The sequence below is a fragment of the Salmo salar genome, chromosome 28, assembly GCF_965601325.2.
Source record: "Salmo salar chromosome 28, fSalSal1, whole genome shotgun sequence".
Taxonomy (NCBI): domain Eukaryota; kingdom Metazoa; phylum Chordata; class Actinopteri; order Salmoniformes; family Salmonidae; genus Salmo; species Salmo salar.
Window position 1 is genome coordinate 24,508,837 of NC_138318.1, and position 22,801 is coordinate 24,531,637.

The window sequence follows — 22,801 nt, forward strand, 5'->3', positions numbered from 1 at the left end:
TAATAGCTAGTGAGAAGAATAATACTCAAATATGCAAAGGTGGATATTGCAAATGTCTAACTTTTTGTATGTATTTAGGATACATTACCATAAAGAGAATGACATTCATATCCATAATTATGATTTTCTGTGTAGTACAGTTAAAAACTCAGGGATAGTTGACCAAAATTCTGTTACCAAACTTTGCATCCTTAAGTGTGTTTTTGTCAAATGTTCTGTGTAAATTTGTAAAATAAATCCTTGTGCACATAGTTGTCTGGTTTGTTAAACTTTGAAAGCTATGGTTTTTGTTTGGCATACATTTTAAAGTGAAAAATCAGAGTCTCAGCGCAATTCCCTTACAGTGGAATTGTCCATAACTCAAAAAAGGTTGATGGAAAAGAAAGAATTCGCAAAGAAAATGAGGGAAAATGGATATTGCTACTCCCAAGTGTATTTGTTGCCTAGACGTTTACCAACAGAATGTGTGAACCAGACTGGTCCTCATTAGGTAACACCCCTACTGGATGAGGATTACTCTGGTACTAGGAAATCTCATGACTCTGGAGCAACAGTGCACTGAGTTCAACATGCTTATATGTGTAGGATCTTAATTTGATCTCCCTTTTGCAGAAGAATGTTCCTGCAATGCAGGAAATGTAAAACATGTAGTGTATTTGAGGTTCAAAAAGGGATTCTGAAGTTTATAATTTCCATTTTGAAATTTCAGACTTGATTTTCCCTCACGAAAATGCATCAACCCATACAAAAATGTCCATTAATTATATTCCACATAATAATGAACATTTCCTCTTGCTGCAGGATTATTTTTCTGCTGTAGCAAACTGGCTCAAATTAAGATTCTACATACTATATCACACTCTTGTATCACATTAAACTCTTACAAAGTTCAACACTCTGCTCTTCATAGCTCTTCAATCATAGCTACATCTCAAAATGTCACACTTGTTCTGCCTTTCTTAATCCTCCTTAACAATGTGCCTGGGCCCAAGGGGCCTTGTGACTTGCCACAGCTAGGAGTTTAAGTACCATCAGCGTTAATGTCAGGTGATGAAGAGAACAGTAGAGAATGTCAGGTATGCATTCTCTGCCAAGGGGCCCTGAATTTATCAGAATGCATGCTGGGTCGTTCCATGTCATTTCAGCAAGCCATAACACCCACCATCTCAGATTGTTCTGAAACCATTTCTGTAGTTAGAAATAAATAAGATTAGCATTCCTGCAGCATTATTTTGTTAAAAGCTAATTAATTGCCCCAAAGATTCTGCCCCCTAGATGGTGCTTTTCCCTTCAATGTTAAAAGGATAGTTCAACCAAATTTACATATTGGTTTCCTTACCCTGTAAGCAGTTTATGGATAAGTTATGAGAGCACCCCATGCTTGCTTTGGTGTTGTTTACCTGGTCACTTTTTGAAATGCTAACTTTGTTTAATTTGTGGCACAAATCCAATGCAACTCAATGCATTCGAAAAGTATTCAGACCCCTTTATTTACATTTTTTTTTTTTTGCGTTACAGCCTTATTCTAGAATGTATTAAATTATTTCCCCCCCTCATCAATCTACACACAATACCACATAATGACAAAGCAAACGAAGCAAAAAACGTTTTTTTTAAATGTTTGCAAATATATTAAAAAACAACAGCTGAAATATGAAATTTACATAAGTATTCAGACCCTTTACTCAGTACTTTGTTTAAGCACCTTTGGCAGTGATTTTAGCCTCGCGTCTTCTTGGGTATGATGCTACAAGCTTGGCACACCTGTATTTGGGGAGTTTCTCACATTCTTCTCTGCAGATCCTCTCAAGCTCTGTCAGATTGGATGGGGAGCGTCAATACACAGGTATTTTCAGGTCTCTCCAGAGATGTTGTATCGGGTTCAAGTCCGGGTTCTGGCTGGGCCACTCAAGGACAACCAGAGACTTGTCCCGAAGCCACACCTGCGTTGTCTTGGCCGTGTGCTTAGGTTTGTTGTCCTGTTGGAAGGTGAACCTTCGCCCCAGTCTGAGGTCCTGAGTGCTCTGGAGCAGGTTTTCATCAAGGATCTCTCTGTACTTTGCTCTGTTCATCTTTCCCTCGATTCTGACTAGTCTCCCAGTCCTTGCCGCTGAAAAACATCCCCGTACAGATGGTGCCAGGTTTCCTCCAGATGTGATGCTTGGCATTCAGGCCAAACAGTTCAATCTTGGTTTCATCAGACCAGAGAATCTTGTTTTTCATGGTCTGAGAGTCCTTTAGGTACCTTTTGGCAAACTCCAAGCAGGATGTCATGTGCCTTTTACTGAAGAGTGGCTTCCGTCTGGCCACTCTACCATAAAGGCCTTATTGGTGAAGTGCTGCAGAGATGGTTGTCCTTCTGGAAGGACCTCTGGAGCTCTATCAGAGTGACCATTGGGTTCTTGGTCACCTCCCTGACCAAGGCCCTTCTGCTCCGATTGCTCAGTTTGACCAGGTGTCCAGCTCTAGGAAGAGTGTTGGTGGTTCCAAACTTCTTCCATTTAAGGATGATGGAGGCCACTGTGTTCTTGGGAACCTTCAATGCTGCAGACATTGTTTTTTGGTACCCTTCCCCAGATCTGTGCCTCGACACAATCCTTTCTCGGAGCTCTACGGACAATTCCTTCGATCTCTTGGCTTGGTTTTTGTTCTAACATGCACTGTCACCTTTGGGACCTTACATACAGTTGAAGTCAGAAGTTTACATACACTTCGTTTGGAGTCATTAAAATTCATTTTTCAACCCCTCCACAAATTTCTTGTTAACAAACTATAGTTTTGGCAAGTCGGTTAAGACATCTACTTTGTGCTTGACACAAGTAATTTTTCCAACAATTGTTTACAGACAGATTATCTCACTTATAATTCACTGTATCACAATTCCAGTGGGACAGAAGTTTACATACACTAAGTTGACTGTGCCTTTAAACAGCTTGGAAAATTCCTGAAAATTATGCCTTTAGAAGCATCTGATTGGCTAATTGACATCATTTCAGTCAATTGGAGGTGTACCTGTGGATGTATTTCAAGGCCTACCTTCAAACTCAGTGCCTCTTTGCTTGACATCATGGGAAAATCAAAAGAAATCAGCCAAGACCTCAGAAAGAAAATTGTAGACCTCTGGAAGTCTGGTTCATCCTTGGGAGCAATTTCCAAACGCCTGAAGGTACCACGTTCATCTGTACAAACAGTAGTACGCAAGTATAAACACCATGGGACCACACAACCATCATACCGCTCAGGAAGGAGATGCGTTCTGTCTCCTAGAGATGAACGTACTTTGGTGCGAAAAGTGCAAATCAATCCCAGAACAACAGCAAAGGACCTTGTGACGATGCTGGAGTAAACAGGTACAAAAGTATCTATATCCACAGTAAAACGAGTCCTATATCGACATAACCTGAAAGGCCGCTCAGCAAGGAAGAAGCCACTTCTCCAAAACCGACATTAAAAAAGCCAGACTACGGTTTGCAACTGCACATGGGGACAAAGATCATAGTTTTTGGAGAAATGTCCTCTGGTCTGATGAAACAAAAATGGAACTGTTTGGCCATAATGACCATCGTCATGTTTGGAAGAAAAAGGGGGAGGCTTGCAAGCCGAAGAACACCATCCCAACCGTGAAGCACAGGGGTGGCAGCATCATGTTGTTGGGGTGCTTTTCTGCAGGAGGGACTGGTGCACTTCACAAAATAGATGGCAAGGGAAATTATGTGGATATATTGAAGCAACATCTCAAGACATCAGTCAGGAAGTTAAAGCTTGGTCGCTAATGGGTCTTCCAAATGGGCAATGACCCCAAGCATACTTCCAAAGTTGTGGCAAAATGGTTTAAGTACAACAAAGTCAAGGTATTGGCGTGGCCATTACAAAGCCCTGACCTCAATCCTATAGAAATTTTGTGGACAGAACTGAAAAAGCATGTGCGAGCAAGGAGGCCTACAAACCTGATTCAGTTACACCAGCTCTGTCAGGAGGAATGGGACAAAATTCACCCAATTTATTGTGGGAATCTTGTGGAAGGCTACCTGAAACGTTTGACCCAAGTTAAACCATTTTAAAGGAAATGCTACCAAATACTAGTTGAGTGTATGTAAAGTTCTGACCCACTGGGAATGTGATGAAAGAAATAAAAGCTGAAAGAAATTTTTCTCTCTACTATTATTCTGACATTTCACATTCTTAAAATAAAATGGTGATTCTAACTGACCTAAGACAGGGCATTTTTACTAGGATTAAATGTCAGGAATTGTGAAAAACTGAGTTTAAATGTACTTGGCTAAGGTGTATGTAAAATTCCGACTTCAACTGTAGACAGGTGTGTGCCTTTCCAAGTCATGTCCAATCCATTGAATTTACCACAGGTGGACTCCAATCAAGTTGTAGAAACATCTCAAGGATGATCAATATAAACAGGATGCACCTGAGCTCAATTTAGAGTCTCATAGCAAAGGGTCTGAATACTTATGTAAATTAGATATTTTATAATTTTTTAAAAATAAATTTGCAAACATTTCTAAAAACCTGTTTTCACTTTTTCACTATTGGCTATTGTGTGTAGATTGATTAAATTAATTGTTTTCCTGATCAATTTTAGAATAAATCTGATGGGATTGGCATGGGGTGGGGGTCCGTGGGAGGTTTTTGACCATCTCTTTGGATTCCTCATGTTTCTCATTGTTAGAAAAAAGTTTGGTCCAAATCAGATGTTAGGTACTATATTTATTGGATATTATATTTATTCTATATATTAAAATTGCCAATTTGGGTGCAATAATTAGCTCAATTTCTTAGAGATCAAATTATATTTTAACAATATAATGTTCCAGGAATGCTAATCTTATCTGTTTCTAACTACAGAAAGGATTTCAGAAAATCTGAGATAGTGTGTGTCGAAATCCTTTTCTTGTGCTTTTTTAGGTGGAACGACGCTAATGCTTTCTCCTCTACTGGCTTAGTACCCCCTGTCCTCGTCTCACATTGAAAAGCTAAAGGGACAGATCTTGGTCCCATGTCTATACAGTCTATAGAAGGGTCATGCCTCAGGACATGCACCATCGTTCTGTTTTTACCAGCTTCCTATAATTAATGCGCAGGTTTACGACACAGACACAGCAGATGGGCTGTATGGAGAGCCACAAGTTCTGAACTGCATATCTATTCATTCTGACTCACATTACAGGAATGTGTTGGAATGGAGAAAGTGTAGCGGCCCTGCATCTCTCAGCCAGGTGCTAAATCAGGTAAAATGCGTAAACTAGGGGTGAATATGTGTAAATGAAACAGACAATATCAAAGGCTACTCTGTCATTGTACTGTTACATCATGATCTGGCAGAGCTTAAAAGCCCACTGTTTTCCTACAGATGTAGGATCTTAATTTGTGCCAGTTTGCTATAGCAGGAAAATAATCCTGCAACACCAGGAAATGTGAGTTATTATGTGGATTATAATTCATGGACATGTTTTGTAGGGTTTGATGGATTTTTTTTTGGGGGGGGGGGGCAAATCCAGTCTGCATTTTAAAGGAAGATTACAAACTTTAAAATACTTTTTAAACCTTGAATAAACTACAAGTTTGCATTTCCTGCTGTGCAGGACAATTCCTACAACAGGATGGTCAAATTAATATACGGTATATGTATACGTGTTTTCCTGGACAGACTTCTCACAATCTTGTTGAACAGTCATGTGTCTTTGTAAGCCTGTTAAAAGAAATAGAAGGCCCGGAAAATCGTCAAAGACCACAACCACCCAAACCATAGACTATTTTCTCTGCTGCCGCACGGCAAGATTTACCGGTGCATCAAGTCTGACAGCTTCTATCCCCAAGCAATACAACCTATAAATAGCTAACAAAATAGCTACATGAACTGAGCTTACCTTGTATCTCTATTGAACTTTCAGTTTGTGCACTTTCTCTATGCACACTCACAGGGCCCTACACACTCACACACACTGTCACTCCAACACACACACACAAACACCCCCTCCATAATTTGCTCACTCACATATAATATGCACATACATTTATACTGACTCTACACATGCACACACCCACTCACATACAAGCTGTTGCTACTCTATCTTCTATCCTATTGCCTAGTCACCTTACCCCTAAACATATCTACCTCTATCACTCCTGTATCCCTGCACACTTAAATGTGGTATTGGAACTGACTTTTTAAATATTTCCTGTATATAGTATGCTTACTTACACAATAAAGTATTTGATATTTCTTATTCTTATTTCTTGTGGGTTTTTTTCTTCTAGTAATATATTGTTTTTGATTATTGCGTTGTTGGGTTTTGAGCTTGCAAGAAAGGCATTTCACTGTACTTGTGCATGTGGGACCGAGTGGCGCAGTGGTCTAAGGCACTGCATTGCAGTGCTAGAGGTGTCACTACAGACCTGGGTTCAATCCTGGGCTGTATCACGATCAGGAGTCTCATAGGATAACACGCAATTGGCCCAGTGTCATCTGGGTAAGAGGAGGGTTTGGCTGGGGTAGGCCATCATTGTAATTAAGAATTTGTTTTTAACTGTCTTACCTGATTACATTTTTAAAAAATGTGACATTAAAACTTGAAACTTGTTAATTAAGCAAGATAAGGTAGGCTTCTCATGAAACGTCAAGTGATACTGAGAGCAGTTAAAATAAGATTAAATCCCTCTAACCCTTTTTCCCCCAAAGAAAACTGTATCCATTTAATGATCATGACATTTAATATGGTGTCTGTCTGTGCACTGAACATTCTGAAATGGACAAGCGTATCAACACATTTGAATTGAATGATGACATTGCTTGTGTACAAGTGGTGCTAGTTTAGTCCTAGGAAGAGATAGTTTGTGTGTGTGTGTGTTCGCCTGCGTGTATGTGGCCCTGGTCAAGGACAGGGGTCCGATCCAGGAGGATTCCAGCCAGTACAGGACTGGGATGGCAGCAGAGGCACACAGATTATTTTAGGGAGGTTCGCCGACCTTTCAAGATGTCACAAGGTATTTTGTGACGCTGTTGTTGGTCGCAGCGAGAACACCTGACTGCAGCTGAACTGCTGAGTCAAAAGCCTGACGTTTGTTTGTTGGTGTGTGTGTGCCATGTGCAAGGATTGAGAGTTTGCATTTAAATGTGCATTCAAAGTGGGATCTGTCAGTGTATTTGTTTCACAATGTTTTACTTGGATGTTAGTTAGTGTAAGGTCATAAAACTAGATTGATTGACTGCTGTGTTATGTGTCTATTGTGACCACAGGAGGTTGGTGGTACCTTAATTGGGGAGAACGGGCTCGTGGTAATGGCTGGAGCAGAATAAATGGAATGGGATTAGCTCTGTTCCAGCCATTATTATAAGCCGTCTTAACCCCTCAACAGCCTCCACTAATCAAATACATACTGTGTGTAGCTAGTTCTAGTGTTTAGCTTTACTCAGCACTTTGTTGAAGCACCTTTGGCAGCAATTACAGCCTCAAGTCATCTTGGGTATGACGCTACAAGCTTGCCACACCTGTATTTGGGGAGTTTCTCCCATTCTTCTCTGCAGATCCTCTCAAGCTATGTCAGGTTGGATGGGGAGCATCGCTACACAGCTATTTTCAGGTCTCGCCAGAGATGTTGGATCGGGTTCAAGTCCGGGCTGTTGCTGGGCCACTCAAGGACATTCAGAGACTTGTCCTGAAGCCACTTCTGTGTTGTCTTGGCTGTGTGCTTAGGGTCGTTGTCCTGTTGGAAGGGGAACCTTTGCCCCAGTCTGCGGTCCTGAGTGCTCTGGAGCAGGTTTTCACCAAAGATCTCTCTGTACTTTGCTCCGTTCATCTTTCCCTTAATCCTTACTAGTCTCGCAGTCCCTGCCACTGAAAAACATCCCCACAGCATGATGCTGCCACCACCATGCTTCACCATAGGGATGGTGCCAGGTTTCCTCCAGACGTAATGATTGGCATTCAGGCCAAACGGTTCCATCTTGGTTTCATCAGACCAGAGAATCTTGTTCTTCATGGTCTGAGAGTCCTTTGGGTGCCTTTTGGCAAACTCCAAGCGGGCTGTCATGTGCCTTTTACTGAAGAGTGGCTTCTGTCTGGCCACTCTACCATAAAGGCCTGATTGGTGGAGTGCTGCAGAGATGGTTGTCCTTCTGGGAGCTTCTCTCATCTTCACAGACTAACTCTGGAACTCTATCAGAGTGGTCGTTGGGTTCTTGGTCACCTCCCTGACCAGGCCCTTCTCCCCCGATTGCTCAGTGTCGCCCGGTAGTCAGCTTTAGGAAGAGTCTTGGTGGTTCCAAACTTCTTCAATTTAAGAATGATGGAGGCCACTGTGTTCTTAAGGACCTTCAATGATGCTTCCCCAGATCTGTGGCTCGACACAATCCTGTCTTGGAGCTCTACGGACAATTCCTTTGACCTCATGGCTTGGTTTTTGCTCTGACATGCACTGTCAACTGTGGGACCTTATATAGACAGGTGTGCTTTTCCAAATCATGTCCAATCAATTGAATTTACCATAGGTGGACTCTAATCAAGTTGTAGAAACATCTCAAGGATCGTAAATGAAAACAGGATGCACTTGAGCTCAATTTTGAGTCTCATAGCAAAGAGTCTGAATACTTAGGTAAATAAGGTATTTCTGTTTAAGATTTTTAATACATTAGCAAACATTTATAATAACCTGTTTTCGCTTTGTCATTATGGGGTTCGAATACTTCCCGAATGCACTGTATATGAGCTACGCTATGCCCATTTAGTGCTACACTTGAATTGTGTTTACATGCTGGCAAATCTAAGATGATTACCACTGGCCTGTTCTGACCCTGAATGTAAAAAAAAAACATTATGTTTTTCCATTACTTCTCAAGGAGATTAGAGAGATGTGTGGTTCAGTGATAGGGGTCTGTGTTGACATGGTACCTCAAAAGAAATACATTTTAAGGCCCTGTAATCTCTGCCTAGTCCCCGGGCTTCTGATGTGTTTTGTAGATAACTTTGATATACAGATGGATTTCAGGAGACAGAGAATGAGGAAACCTCAGTAAGCGGTTTCCATGTTTCAACCTGAACAGGCTTGTTGAGTCTCTCTCTTCATCCACATGTTTTCTTCTTCTGTTAATGCTGAAAGTCTGTCGTTCTCTCTTTCTCTCTTGTCTTGTTGAGTCTGCATACTGTACACATTTTTTTCTCTTTGTGCAAAAATTCTCTCTCTCGTTCCCTCTGTTCTTTCTCATTCTCTCTTGTCCACAAGCACACACATTCTCTCTCACCCAAAACAACCACCTCTAGCAGCATGGCAGCTTAGTAGTAGACAACCTCTAGGCTATGTGGCCAGATCGTTGAAGCCTGATGATCACTCTGTCAAAATGCTCCCTTTTTTCTTTTTGACCAAATAACCATTAAACAAGCCTTCAGAGCGGCTGTGCCTCACTTTTGACAATAGTTAATTATGCCACTTGACAGCTAGAATGAAACACAAGCCTGTTGCAGACCTGATAGACTCTTGGGGATTGTAAGTAATGGCCAGTTGGCTCACCCCTGGATGTCAGGGTTGAAGCTGGGCTCACTGTGAGCTGGGTTGACGTATTGACCAACTTGGGGTCAGACTGTTGGCTGTTGGGTATGTAGTTGGATTAAAGGGTCGTCTGATGATTGATGTTTAGACTGTTTGAACTCTTCGGCGGATGGATCTGTATTGGCTACTGTCTCCTGTGAGAGGGGTCGCTGAGTACACTGGGAGGCTCAGTGCCCGAACAGTGCTGGGACTCCATTGTTTCATATCCTGGATCTTCCACTGGGACTGAGCAGTACAATAGGGCAGACTATCAAACAGTGGCACCACTAGCTGCGCACGCGCACACACACACACACACACACACGCAGATACTAGCCAGACAGTGAGGAGTGGACACTGGCTAAATCACATGACCAGGGTTAATGAGGTCAGACCTCTGGGATAGTTTAACATGACAAGGGTCAGTGTAAAAACATCTCGATAAGATATTGACCCACAGTAGCTCTTCACTACACCACAGGAGGTTGGTGGCACCTTAATTGGGGAAGACAGGCGGGTGGAATGGTATCAAGCACACGGTTTCTATGTGTTTGATACCATTCCATTAGCTTCATTCCAACCATTATTATGAACCGTCCTCACCTCAGCAGCCTCCACTGAACTACACATCTCCATTGCCTCCAGTTAAATGCCCCGGATTGTGTATTATTGTCCACAAGAGGTCAGAGTGCATGGCCATGGCAAGATTCCTAACTGATCACTCTTGCTCCCAACCATAGATAAGACAATGACGACTTTGCAATAAATCAATTCCTTGTCTGTTTGAGGGCTAAAATTACAGATAGTAGGACATGGTGTGTAGCAAGATGAAGCAAGATAACAGTATGCTATTGCAGAATCACACCAGAGCCTGAGGGAAGTCTGCTCCGCCATCTTCCTTTGGCCGATGGGATACAACACAGGAAAGGAAAATGTCTCCCGTTTTTAGAACGTGGCCTCTATGACACCGTTACGTCCAAGGCGGTCTCTGTGGAAACCAGCTTAATGTCGATTTATTCTCTGGTACAAATAGGACAAGAGAGGGAGGAAGGAGGTGGTGGGGTGTTGTTTCTGTTAATGTTGGCAAATATGGGACCCTATTGTGGGGAACGACTTGAACGTCTGAGCTTCTTACCCTGGCGCAGACCCAAGCACCAACTCCTCAGAACACCACAGTCCGGTGTTTATCCAAAACTGAGGGAGGAAACAGAACAAGATCTAGGTCTGGACAACAACAAATTGGTGCCACCACTCTCAGTCCAAGACCACCTCAGATCAGTCTTGCCACTTATCGAGTGAGTTCCAGCTAAGTTCCTGTCCCGTCAGATATAATATTTTGGGAACCTTTGCCAAGACCCAAATAAATCTCTCAGTGAAAACCAAATAAATAATACACCGAGTGAACTGATTTGAAGCAAAGAAAATTTGATATCAAAGTAAAGGATTCTGTTGCTTTGTTTAGTTTTCAACTAGTTTGCTATTTTATTCATTGTTTGTCTTGGCAGTTTATTCGTACTCTCATCTTGTGGCTTTTAAAAGTCACAAAAAGTCAAACCCCTGAACATACACCATGTTTTACTGTGTGTGGCATGTGACTACAGTAGCTGTGGTGTGCCAGGGCTCAGGGCACACAGAGTTCACCCTCCTTGTGCCACGTGCCATGCCCCAGTAAAACCGCCAGCAAACCGCATCCCTGGGCAGACAACACACCAAGGAAACAAAACTCATTACACACTATTAACATCACTTGCAAGTCTTTTAAACTTTCTTCAACCTGCCGTTCTTTCACCCTATCTTGTATAACCACCCCATCTTACCTCACCCTTTTGTGGTTTAGTGTAATTGTAGCTTTTCCTTTTGTCAGACTCAACCCCTTTTTCTTGTTTAACCTTTTACTGCAGAGGGCTAAATCAGGGTCACACAGAACCTTTTACTGCTGTGGGCTAAATTAGGGTCACACAGAACCTTTTACTGCAGTGGGCTAAATCAGGGTCACACAGAACCTTTTACTGCTGTGGGCTAAATTAGGGTCACACAGAACCTTTTACTGCAGTGGGCTAAATCAGGGTCACACAGAACCTTTTACTGCAGAGGGATAAATCAGGGTCACACAGAACCTTTTACTGCAGTGGGCTAAATCAGGGTCACACAGAACCTTTTACTGCAGTGGGCTAAATCAGGGTCACACAGAACCTTTTACTGTAGTGGGCTAAATCAGGGTCACACAGAACCTTTTACTGCAGTGGGCTAAATCAGGGTCACACACAACCTTTTACTGCAGTGGGCTAAATCAGGGTCACACAGAACCTTTTACTGCAGTGGGCTAAATCAGGGTCACACAGAACCTTTTACTGCAGTGGGCTAAATCAGGGTCACACACAACCTTTTACTGCAGTGGGCTAAATCAGGGTCACACAGAACCTTTTACTGCAGTGGGCTAAATCAGGGTCACACAGAACCTTTTACTGCAGTGGGCTAAATCAGGGTCACACAGAACCTTTTACTGCAGTGGGCTGAATCAGGGTCACACAGAACCTTTTACTGCAGTGGGCTAAATCAGGGTCACACAGAACCATTTACTGCAGTGGGCTGAATCAGGGTCACACAGAACCTTTTACTGCAGTGGGCTAAATCAGGGTCACACAGAACCTTTTACTGCAGTGGGCTAAATCAGGGTCACACAGAGTGTATATTGGTCGTCTTAAACAAATCTACTTTGAAACTAAAGTATACACCTCACACACATAGAGTATTACATTGAGTTTACATTCCAATATTACACTTTATATACATCACAGAAGGCTGAAATATAACAAAACTGTTTGACACAGAAACACCATATTATTTTTGATTTGCTTTAATACACACTGCTATTGTAATATGGGGTTCTGACATAGTTTTGGATTCATTGTGAATTCAGAAGAGATCAGAGGTCAGGGGTAAGAGTTTATAGCAATTTATAAAAATGGAGGAAGTACATTCCAGTACTATTATATCAGTAATTATTTTCTTGGCACTGGGCCTGTGTTGTGCTCACTGGAATGGGGATATATTAACTCTGTGTATGTTTGTGTTTGCTACATCCATAGCCGCGTCTATAAATTTGAGAGTGGTTTCATTTGTCCAGCCCCATCCCTAAGCTGTTTTGTGTTGGAATTTGTTGATTTAGGCAAAGCCTATAGCACACAAAATGTTTTGTCTGTGTCTCTCAGTTTTTGCAAATCTGTATGTCTTTGTGTGGGTCTACCACAGGACTCCCCCCCCCCCCGCTTTGAGAGTGGGACTCCGTCTAAGCTCTATTTAGGTGTAAGACACTAATCCTATCATATGATTGACTGCTAAAGAACCTGTCTGTGCTCTCTGCTCCGCTTCCCAAAAACCTCTCAGAAATATTTCAACCCCACCTGTCTGTGCTCTCTGCTCCGCTTCCCAAAAACCTCTCAGAAATATTTCAACCCCACCTGTCTGTGAGTGTGTGTGAAGAGAGTTATGTCTTTGCTGGGATGTTGGAAGATCTTTTATTCAGAGCCCTTTGTGTGTGGTTATGGTTATCACAATGGCTTTAATAATCTGTTGTCTCGATAAGTAAAATAGTGTGTGTGTGTGTGTGTGTGTACGTGTGTGTTTGAGAAGCTAAGAAGCTTGTGGTGACAAGGCTTGGGTACTGACCTGCTTTCGGAGACACAGGACGTGGGTTCAGTGATTGGGTACATCTTTAGCAAGCGTTTTTACTCTCTCTCTCTCTCTCTCTCTCTCTCTCTCTCTCTCTCTCTCTCTCTCTCTCTCTCTCTCTCACAGCATTGTGAGTAACAGTTAAGTATCAAAATCCCCAATGATCGCATCTGCAGTCTGTTACCATTGTTACCAAGTCCCAAACTCACTTATCCAAATAGGTTATTTTACTGTTTTACTTTTACTTACTGTTTTTTAAAAATGTTATTCTCACTTGGATTTTGTGGGTTACTGTGTGTAAATAAAGACGAAAAAAGTCCAATTTGATGTGTTTTCATTTTAGGCTGTAAGGCAACAAAAGGTGAACATTTTGAAAGGGGGTGGTGACTTTCTATACCCACTGTATCTATCTAGACCTCTATGGTGAGAACCACCAGAGATTGTGTACAGAACTGAAGGACAGGTTTGACAACAGACGACTAGACGACTATATTAAGACATGGAAAAGTTGCATGCTTAATCATTCTCTGCGTGGTTCTATTTATCTTTCAAAGAAGTTGAGCCACAGACTCTCTTGAGATTTGGGTCTCTTTTGTTGCTGAGCACAATGAGTATATCCTATACGTGTTTGCCAGTTTGTGTCCTCTCACCATATACAATGCAGGGGATTGGTGCTGGTCCTTGGAGAAAGAACACAAAGAAACAATACATTATTTAAGAGTTGGGTTAGAGTTTGGGGTCAATTCAATTTAAATTACATTCAATTCAGGAAGTACACTGAAATTCAAATCCACTTCAATGATTTTCAATGAGGAACATTTGGAATTGGAATTTGGTTTGCCTTCTGAATTGACTGGAATTGAAATGGAAATTGAGTGGAACATTCTACCTGTAGCCTATAGATCATTTGACCCTTGACCTCCCCACCTGACCTGACTTCTCTTCCTGTCAAGGAGCAGTTCGGAGCGGCGGAAGGAGAAGTCTCGTGACGCGGCACGCTGTCGTCGAAGTAAGGAGACAGAGGGGTTTTACGAGCTGGCCCATCAGCTGCCCCTCCCACACAGTGTCAGCTCCCACTTGGACAAAGCCTCCATCATGAGACTGGCCATCAGCTTCCTGCGCACCCGCAAGGTCGTCGGCCCAGGTCAGCGCTATATCATGCACGCATACACACACAACCACACACACATGCATAAAGACACACATACACACGTAGTCAGACACACACACACACACAAACACACATGCCTTCATTACTCTTCTCCTGATAAAGCTTATACTAATTACTAAATACATATGTTTTATGAAGATATACTTATGTCACCTGTCTGTCAAGACTATCAAATCCATAATCCCTGGTGTGTGTATTGTTATCTAGTCATAGCAAGATAATTATTTCTGCACTTGGTTACTATAAGGATATCGTTGTCCCATTAGGTCACTGATATATGGGATGAAGATTATGAATCACTGATCTGCCTCCTCCTCTACTATAATTGTGACAGTGAAGTAAACAAAGGAAACAGCACTGAGACAGATGATGTAAAACCTTGGTGAGAGGGGACAGACATGTAGGTAAGAAGAATCTGGCAAGCATGTCTCTGGAAGTTTCTTGGATGCAGGGCGGATGCGTGTGCATTGGGAGGGAGGGTGGGGGAGGTCATTACACTTGTCCTCCTTCCCGTGCTTTTATAAAATTAGAATCTCCGGAAGACAGACAAAGGAACCTCTTTATTGTTCTGGCATTCCACAATGTCTGTGTTTTGGAATAAAGAAACATCAGACTTCATCGCATGAAAACACTACTGAAGCAACTCCAGATGCAAAATGTATCTAAATTATTTACAATAGTTTCTGGTCCTTTCCATGGCACCCTGGTCATCTCCTGCCTCTCTTTGCCATCTCCCCTGGTCAAACAGTGTAACTTCACTGCAACAAGTAAAATCTATGTAAGCCTAAATATCTTATAAGACAATTAAGGTAAAATATCTTGAAATAAGATAAACAACTTGAATTAAGACATTTTTAAAGGTTAAAATAAGCAACTTAATCTGGCAATGACATTAGCTAATTTAGCCTGGTAAAAAAAGAAGCATTTTAAGTGAATTATCACTCAATATAAGACATTTAGGCTTGCTTAGATGTAACTTATTTCAGTGTTCTGCCTAGAGGTGGTTCAGTGAGAAGGTGAGGGATATTGAGCAAAGGAGATGGGACGTATACGTTCAGAATAGGCTGGAGTTGGGCAGTGAGGGACAGTAGGGGAAGGCGAGGGACAGAATCGCTGCTCTGTAGAGGGGAGATGGTACAGACGATTGTCTTATCTGCACGGCTGTGCTTCTGATTGGAGTGGGATGAAGAATGTGATTGGAAGGCACTCAGAGGAAGGCCCGGCTCTGCCACCGTGAGACTGGCGCTCCTTCTCTCAACTCAGCCATAACACAGATCTGCCTTGGCGCTATGCAACACACACACACACACACACACACACACACACACACACACACACACACACACACACACACACACACACACACACACACACACACACACACACACACACACACACACACACACACACACACACACACACACACATCTACCACATGTCACTCCCAAGGAGAAAGAATCGTACAGATTGTTGAAGTGCCCTTTTTATGCCTCTCTAAAACAGAACAGTTGTATAACAGCCATGCATTCGTGCACGCACACACACACACACACACACACACACACAGCCGCAGCAGCGGAAACACCTCTGTGACAGTATATACTGAGTATACAAAACATTAAGAACACCTTCCTATTATTGAGTTGCCCCCCCCCCCCTTTGCCCTCAGAACAGCCTCAACTCATCAGGGCATGGACTCTGCACGGTGTCCAAAGTGTTCCACAGGGATACTGGCCCATGTTGACTTATGTCAAGTTGGCTGGATGTCCTTTGGGTGGTGGACCATTCTTGATACACATGGGAAACTGTTGAGCGTGAAAAACCCAGCAGCGTTGCAGTTCTTGACATAAAGTGGTGCACTTGGCACCTACTATCATACCCCATTCAAAGGCACTCAAATCTTTTGTTTTGCCCATTCACCCTCTGAATGGCACACATACACAATCCATGTCTCAATTGTCTCAAGGCATTTAAAATCCTATAACCTGTCTCCACCCCTTCATCTACACTGATTGAAGTGGATTTAACAAGTGACATCATTAAGGGATCATAGCTTTCACCTGGATTCACCTGGTCAGTCTATGTCATGTTTTGTATACTCAGTGTATAAGTGCAGCCCATGTGGTTCTGGGACACTAATACACTGACCCCTCAGCCACTATGACACTGAATGAATGATTGACTGATTGAGTCAATTACAGCTATTCACAGGGATAATGTTTCAATGAATCTTATGGTTGCTTACAAGCTTGATTTTGATGTGCATTAAACATTTCCTCTAAAACTACCAGACTTATCATTCTTACTCAGAATACAAACTATGTTTATTTCCATCTCAGAACAGCATCAGGTCGCATTTTAAACTATTTTGAATTTGTTGCATTTGCACTGAGCTGTAGTGTTGCTGAGATGGGGTAAAATGTAACGTTTAACAAGAAAGTCCTCTGAGTTCAGATCAGTAGGATACAGTACAGACACTACAGGAAATGATGCAAGACATGGCATCCTGTGACCTGTTTTATAATCTATGCTTTTGTTGAAGCTTTTGTAGTCCTGTAGTAGTTTGATGTTAACATACTGTACCTATTACCTCATTTAACCATGTCTCAGCTCAAATGGGAGTTATTACAATCCCAAACATTCTGCTCAAAATTGTAGAGAAGAAAACTACGGATGCAAAAATCAAGTGTTCAGGCTAAAAGGTGGTCCTGTAGAGTTGAATCTCCCATCAGCCGAAGATCCATGAGAAAGTCGTTGCTCCCCTGGGGCTACATTCTCTGGGCTGGGCCAAAATCCCAAATCCAGGCCCAGGCCTTCTTGGCCCCCCGTAGGCCTTGAGAACAGCTCTTATCTAAGGGAAGCACACTGGAGGAATCACAGGCTTCCGACCCCCAGCATGGAGCCACATTTTGTTCACTGGGACTCTGTAGTCGCTCTGCTGCCTCCCTTTTGAGCCCATGCCAGATTAACTTTATCTACATTTTCTCACTTGGCTTCAAGTAACGTGGTGCAGACTGCAGAGAATTTTTGGGTGTTGTGTAGGTTTCATTAGATTTAGCTACAACATCTTGGATACTGAGCTTCCTATTGGCTCATTCATCCCCCTCCTCTCCCCTGTAACTATTCCCCAGGTCGTTGCTGTAAATGAGAATGTGTTCTCAGTCAACTTTAAAAAAAACATACAAATACTGTGCAGTATGTATTGTACGTTACACAGTGACTTTCAGTGTGCTGGGAATGTTTGTCTCAAGGTTAAGGCTAACTCATTAGTGTGTGCCTTAAGATGGACACTGTTAAAGCAACAGCATTTCTCAAGTGTGTGTGTGTGTGTGTGTGTGTGTGTGTGTGTGTGTGTGTGTGTGTGTGTGTGTGTGTGTGTGTGTGTGTGTGTGTGTGTGTGTGTGTGTGTGTGTGTGTGTGTGTGTGTGTGTGTTTATGTGTCTGCGTGTGTGTGTGAGGGAAGCGACCAAGGGAAGGTCAGGGGATTTGGGAGTGTTCAGAGATGCAGGATGAAGTTGTTCTGGTTTGTTTTGGACATGGGCCAGGGCTTCAAGAAGGAAAACAAGCTTCACACACACACACACACACACACACACACACACACACACACACACACACACACACACACACACACACACAGGTCCAGAACAAATTCAAGAAAACATACAGTATTATGCAGAGCCTTGATTGCATGGAACTCCCTTCCATCTCATTCAGTGCAAGTGAACAGCAAACCTGGTTTAAAAAAACAGATAAAGAAACACCTCACAGCACAACGCCTCTCCCCCATGTGACCTATTTGTTGTGTGTATGTACTGACATGTATGTGTAACTGATGAACATACACACACACACACACACACACACACACACACACACACACACACACACACATATACACACACACACATACTACATGTCAATGTTATTAAATGTATATATACTGAACAAAAATATAAATGCAACATGCAACAATTTCAAAGATTTTACTGAGTTACAGTTCATATGAGGAAATCAGTCAATTGAAAGAAATTCATTAGGTCCTAATCTATGGGTTTCACATAACTCGGAATACAGATAAGCATCTGTTTGTCACAGATACCTTAAAAGAAATGGGCATCACAATGGAACTCAGAATCTCATCAAGGTATTTCTGTGCATTTAAATTGCCATCGATTTAAATGCATTTGTGTTCGTTGTCTGTAGCTTATGCCTGCCCATACCATAACCCCACCCCCACCATTAGGCACTCTGTTCACAACGTTGACATCAGCAAGCCGCTCGCCCATATGACGCCATACACATGCTCTGCGTTTATAAGGCCAATTGGACGTATTGCCAAATTCTCTAAAACGATGTTGGAGGTGGCTTATGGTAGAGAAATTAACATTCAATTATCTGGCAACAGATCTGGTGGACATTCCTGCAGTCAGCATGCCAATTGCAAGCTCCCTCAAAACTTGAGACATCTTTGGCATTGGGTTGTGTGACACAACTGCACATTTTATTGTCCCCAGCGCAAGGTGTGTGTAATGATCAAGCTGTTTAATCAGCTTCTTAATATGCCACACCTGTCAGGTGGATGGATTATCTTGGCAAAGGAGAAATGCTCACTAACAGGGATGTAAACAAATATGTGCACAACATTTGAGAGAAATAAGGTTTTTGTGTGTATGGAACATTTCTGTGATCTTTTATTTCAGCTCATTAAACATGGGACCAACACTTTACATGTTGCGTTTATATTTTTGTTCAGTGTAAAGTATTTTGTCTGTATGTATTCTTTGTTATGTGTCGGACCTCAGTAAGACTAGCTGTCGCCATTCACAATGAGACAAACTTGTGCCGAACACACACACGTACACACACAAACACACACACAGTTATATAATGTTGCACATCTGACATGTGTGTTTTCCCAAAGGCTGCTCCAACGGTGCAGAGACAGAGGAGGACAGACAGACGGACAGTATGTATTTGAAGTCACTGGAGGGGTTTGTCACCGTGGTTACATCAGACGGCGACATGATCTTCCTCTCAGAAAACATCAACAAGTTCATGGGCTTAACACAGGTGAGCAGAAACATTACATGATTGAAACATCAACATAATCAGGTTGTTTGTTGTGTACAATACATCCAGTACTCTCTCCCTGGAGACAGACAGGCAGGCAGGCAGAAAGACAGAAAGACAGACAGAAAGACAGGCAGGCAGGCAGAAAGACAGAAAGACAGACAGAAAGACAGGCAGGCAGGCAGAAAGACAGAAAGACAGACAGAAAGACAGACATGAAGGCAGAAAGACAGACAGACAGACAGGCAGGCAGGCAGAAAAACAGAAAGACAGAAAGACAAGCAGAAAGACAGACAGACAGTCAGGAAGGCAGACAGACAGGAAGGCAGACACACAGAGATGGGCTGTCGCTGGTGATGTCTCTCATAGCCGTGTGAAATGTCAGCCCTGTCAGAGGCTTGTTTGGCACTACCTAGCTATGTAGGCCAGAAGGCCCTCTACCACTTCTCACACTGTCACTTTCACCTATATTTCTTACAGCTAATGTCTCTTATAACCAATGCTCTCAGAGAGCCAGAGTCTTCATAACCTCTTTACTGTGACTGAATGCTGAATGTAGGTGTTACTAGTCTCTTTGACAACGTAACAAATGGTTGTCACTGTCTGTGTCCTTGCTGACGTGACACCATACGTGTGCCTCTACAGGTAGAGTTGACTGGACAAAGCATCTTTGACTTCACCCACCCCTGCGACCACGACGAGATTCGCGAGAACCTGAGTCTAAAAAATGGTACGTGTTCTCTCTGTTCATGTGAAAGAGTGTGTCGTAACTGTCGTTTAATTAACACGTGCACATACCAAAACATGCAGAGACCACATAGTGTAGAGTGGAATCTAGAGCTCGCCAACAGAGAGATGGAAAAGTATGCATGTTGCATGGTGAATGTGTGCTGGGACAAGGGACTTGGACTGATACGAGAGGAGAGGAAGAAAGGAGAGAGGAGCGGAGCGCAATGGCTCTCTGAGATAGGCAGGATGGAATGCCATACTGTCTCTGGGCGGACGCACACGCGCACACACACACACTGTGTTCTCTATAGCAGCCTTAGCCTATTGTGTTAATCAGAAGTTGTTAAATTGCACACACAATGAATAGTTAACATAACTTCATGTTCCATGCTATAAACACTACTCCACTACCCTATGAACACTTGCTGTTGGACAATAAACTGCTATTGAATTACGTAATAACACTAAAATAACAGCTATCTCGGCCATGTCTTGTGTGCCATGCCAAGAGAAAATACTGTAATGATGGTAGAAATAATATTCTGACCACACGGGCTCTTTGCCTGCGTCTCTCTCCCCAGTTCTCCTCTAATCTCCCCGTGTTCTGTTGTTCTGGTTTTTTGTTATTGAATCCATTTCTCTCGCTCCGGGGTGGGCCACACCATGGTGATCAGACCAGGGGCCTAGTAGGCCGACTCCTAGGGCCCCTTCCTGGGACTGTTGATAGAGGAGGGGCTACGGGGGGCCAGAGGAGGGTGGAAAGGTTGGTGGACGAGCGTGCGCTGCTGTTGTGTCCACACACACTGCAATCCATGCCAGGCCTTTCCCTGGCGCCATCTCCCTCATGGCGCCCCCCTTTAACAGTCCTTATCAGCTGTACCCACAAGTCTCTGCCTTGCACCACGGCTAGCGGCCATTGTCTGAAGAACGCCACCCAGGGTTGAACTCTGACCTTGTGGTGTAACAGCTTGGCTGCAGCCACACTGTGGTGAATGTGCTACAATGTAGTGATGCTGTCACCACTAACAGCTTTCATGATCAGCCGTTTTGGACTGAGTTTCTGATCCAGGTATGCAAGGGATTACTCCAGAAACACAGGGCAGAGTCCTTTGTGTGTGCGCTTGTGTTCACATTGGTGGTATAGAGAGGAGTGTAAAGAAACCGAAACCTTGACCTCACACAAACTTTAATCTCACAAGTATGTGATTGGAAAATTAAGGTGAAAATGTCACATTCTTGAACGCTAACCCTCAATAATTATCTCTGTATGTTTCTTCACAGGCACTGGGAAGAAGGGGAAAGCCTTGAGCACTGAGAGAGACTTCTTCATGAGGATGAAGTGCACAGTGACAAACCGTGGACGCACTGTCAACCTGAAATCAGCAAGCTGGAAAGTGAGTGCATGGAACTAACAGAAGATACAAGATCACTGCCATCACTACTCATGAACAACACATGTTGTTTATTTAGAATAGGACCGTACTGAATCAATGAGATGATATCCTGAGGCGTGACATCAGACGTTGTATCTAATCGTTTTTATATAGAATATTATTGATATATGTGTGTCTCCTCTGCTTTCCTAGGTTCTGCACTGCACTGGCCACCTGAAGGTGTACAACAGCTGCGCCCCTCATGGGCTGTGTGGGTTCAAGGAGCCTCCTCTCACCTGCCTGGTGATGATGTGTGAGCCCATCCCCCACCCTTCCAACATCGACACGCCCCTGGACAGCAGGACCTTCCTGAGCCGCCACAGCATGGACATGAAGTTCACCTACTGCGACGACAGGTAACGCACACTGTCAGATACACACACACACACACACACACACACACACACACACACACACACACACACACACACACACACACACACACACACACACACACACACACACACACACACACACACACACACTGTCAGATACACACACACACACTCACACACTGTCAGATACACACACACACACAGTCAGATACACACACACACACACTCACACACTGTCAGATACACACACACACACACACTCACACACTGTCAGATATACACACACACACACACTGTCAGATACACACACACACACACTCACACACTGTCAGATACACACTCACACACACACACTCACACACTGTCAGATACACACACACTCACACACTGTCAGATACACACACACACACACTCACACACTCTCAGATACACACATACACACACTCACACACTGTCAGATACACACACACACACTCACACACTGTCAGATACACACACACACACTCACACACTGTCAGACACACACACACACTGTCAGATACACACACACACTCACACACTGTCAGATACACACACACACACACACTCACACACTGTCAGATACACACACACACACTCACACACTGTCAGATCACACACACACACACACACACACACACACACACACACACACACACACACACACACACACACACACACACACACACACACTGTCAGATACACACACACACACTCACACACTGTCAGATACACACACACACTCACACACTGTCAGATACACACACACACACACTCACACACTGTCAGATACACACACACACACACACACACACACACACTCACACACTGTC

At 43.1% G+C, this 22,801-nt stretch overlaps 1 protein-coding gene across 2 annotated transcripts in view; it reads left to right on the forward strand.

The window, feature by feature from the left end:
- Positions 1 to 22,801, forward strand: part of epas1b (endothelial PAS domain protein 1b) — a 59,902-nt gene that overhangs the window by 18,942 nt on the left and 18,159 nt on the right. The window contains exons 2-6 of one of the 2 annotated variants that reach the window (XM_014179994.3): positions 14,163 to 14,353; positions 19,305 to 19,453; positions 20,099 to 20,183; positions 21,464 to 21,576; positions 21,769 to 21,971. In XM_014179994.3, coding sequence (XP_014035469.2) covers positions 14,163 to 14,353; positions 19,305 to 19,453; positions 20,099 to 20,183; positions 21,464 to 21,576; positions 21,769 to 21,971 — 741 coding nt within the window. The remainder of the gene's footprint in view (positions 1 to 14,162; positions 14,354 to 19,304; positions 19,454 to 20,098; positions 20,184 to 21,463; positions 21,577 to 21,768; positions 21,972 to 22,801) is intronic. The other variant, XM_014179995.3, reaches the window with a different exon arrangement.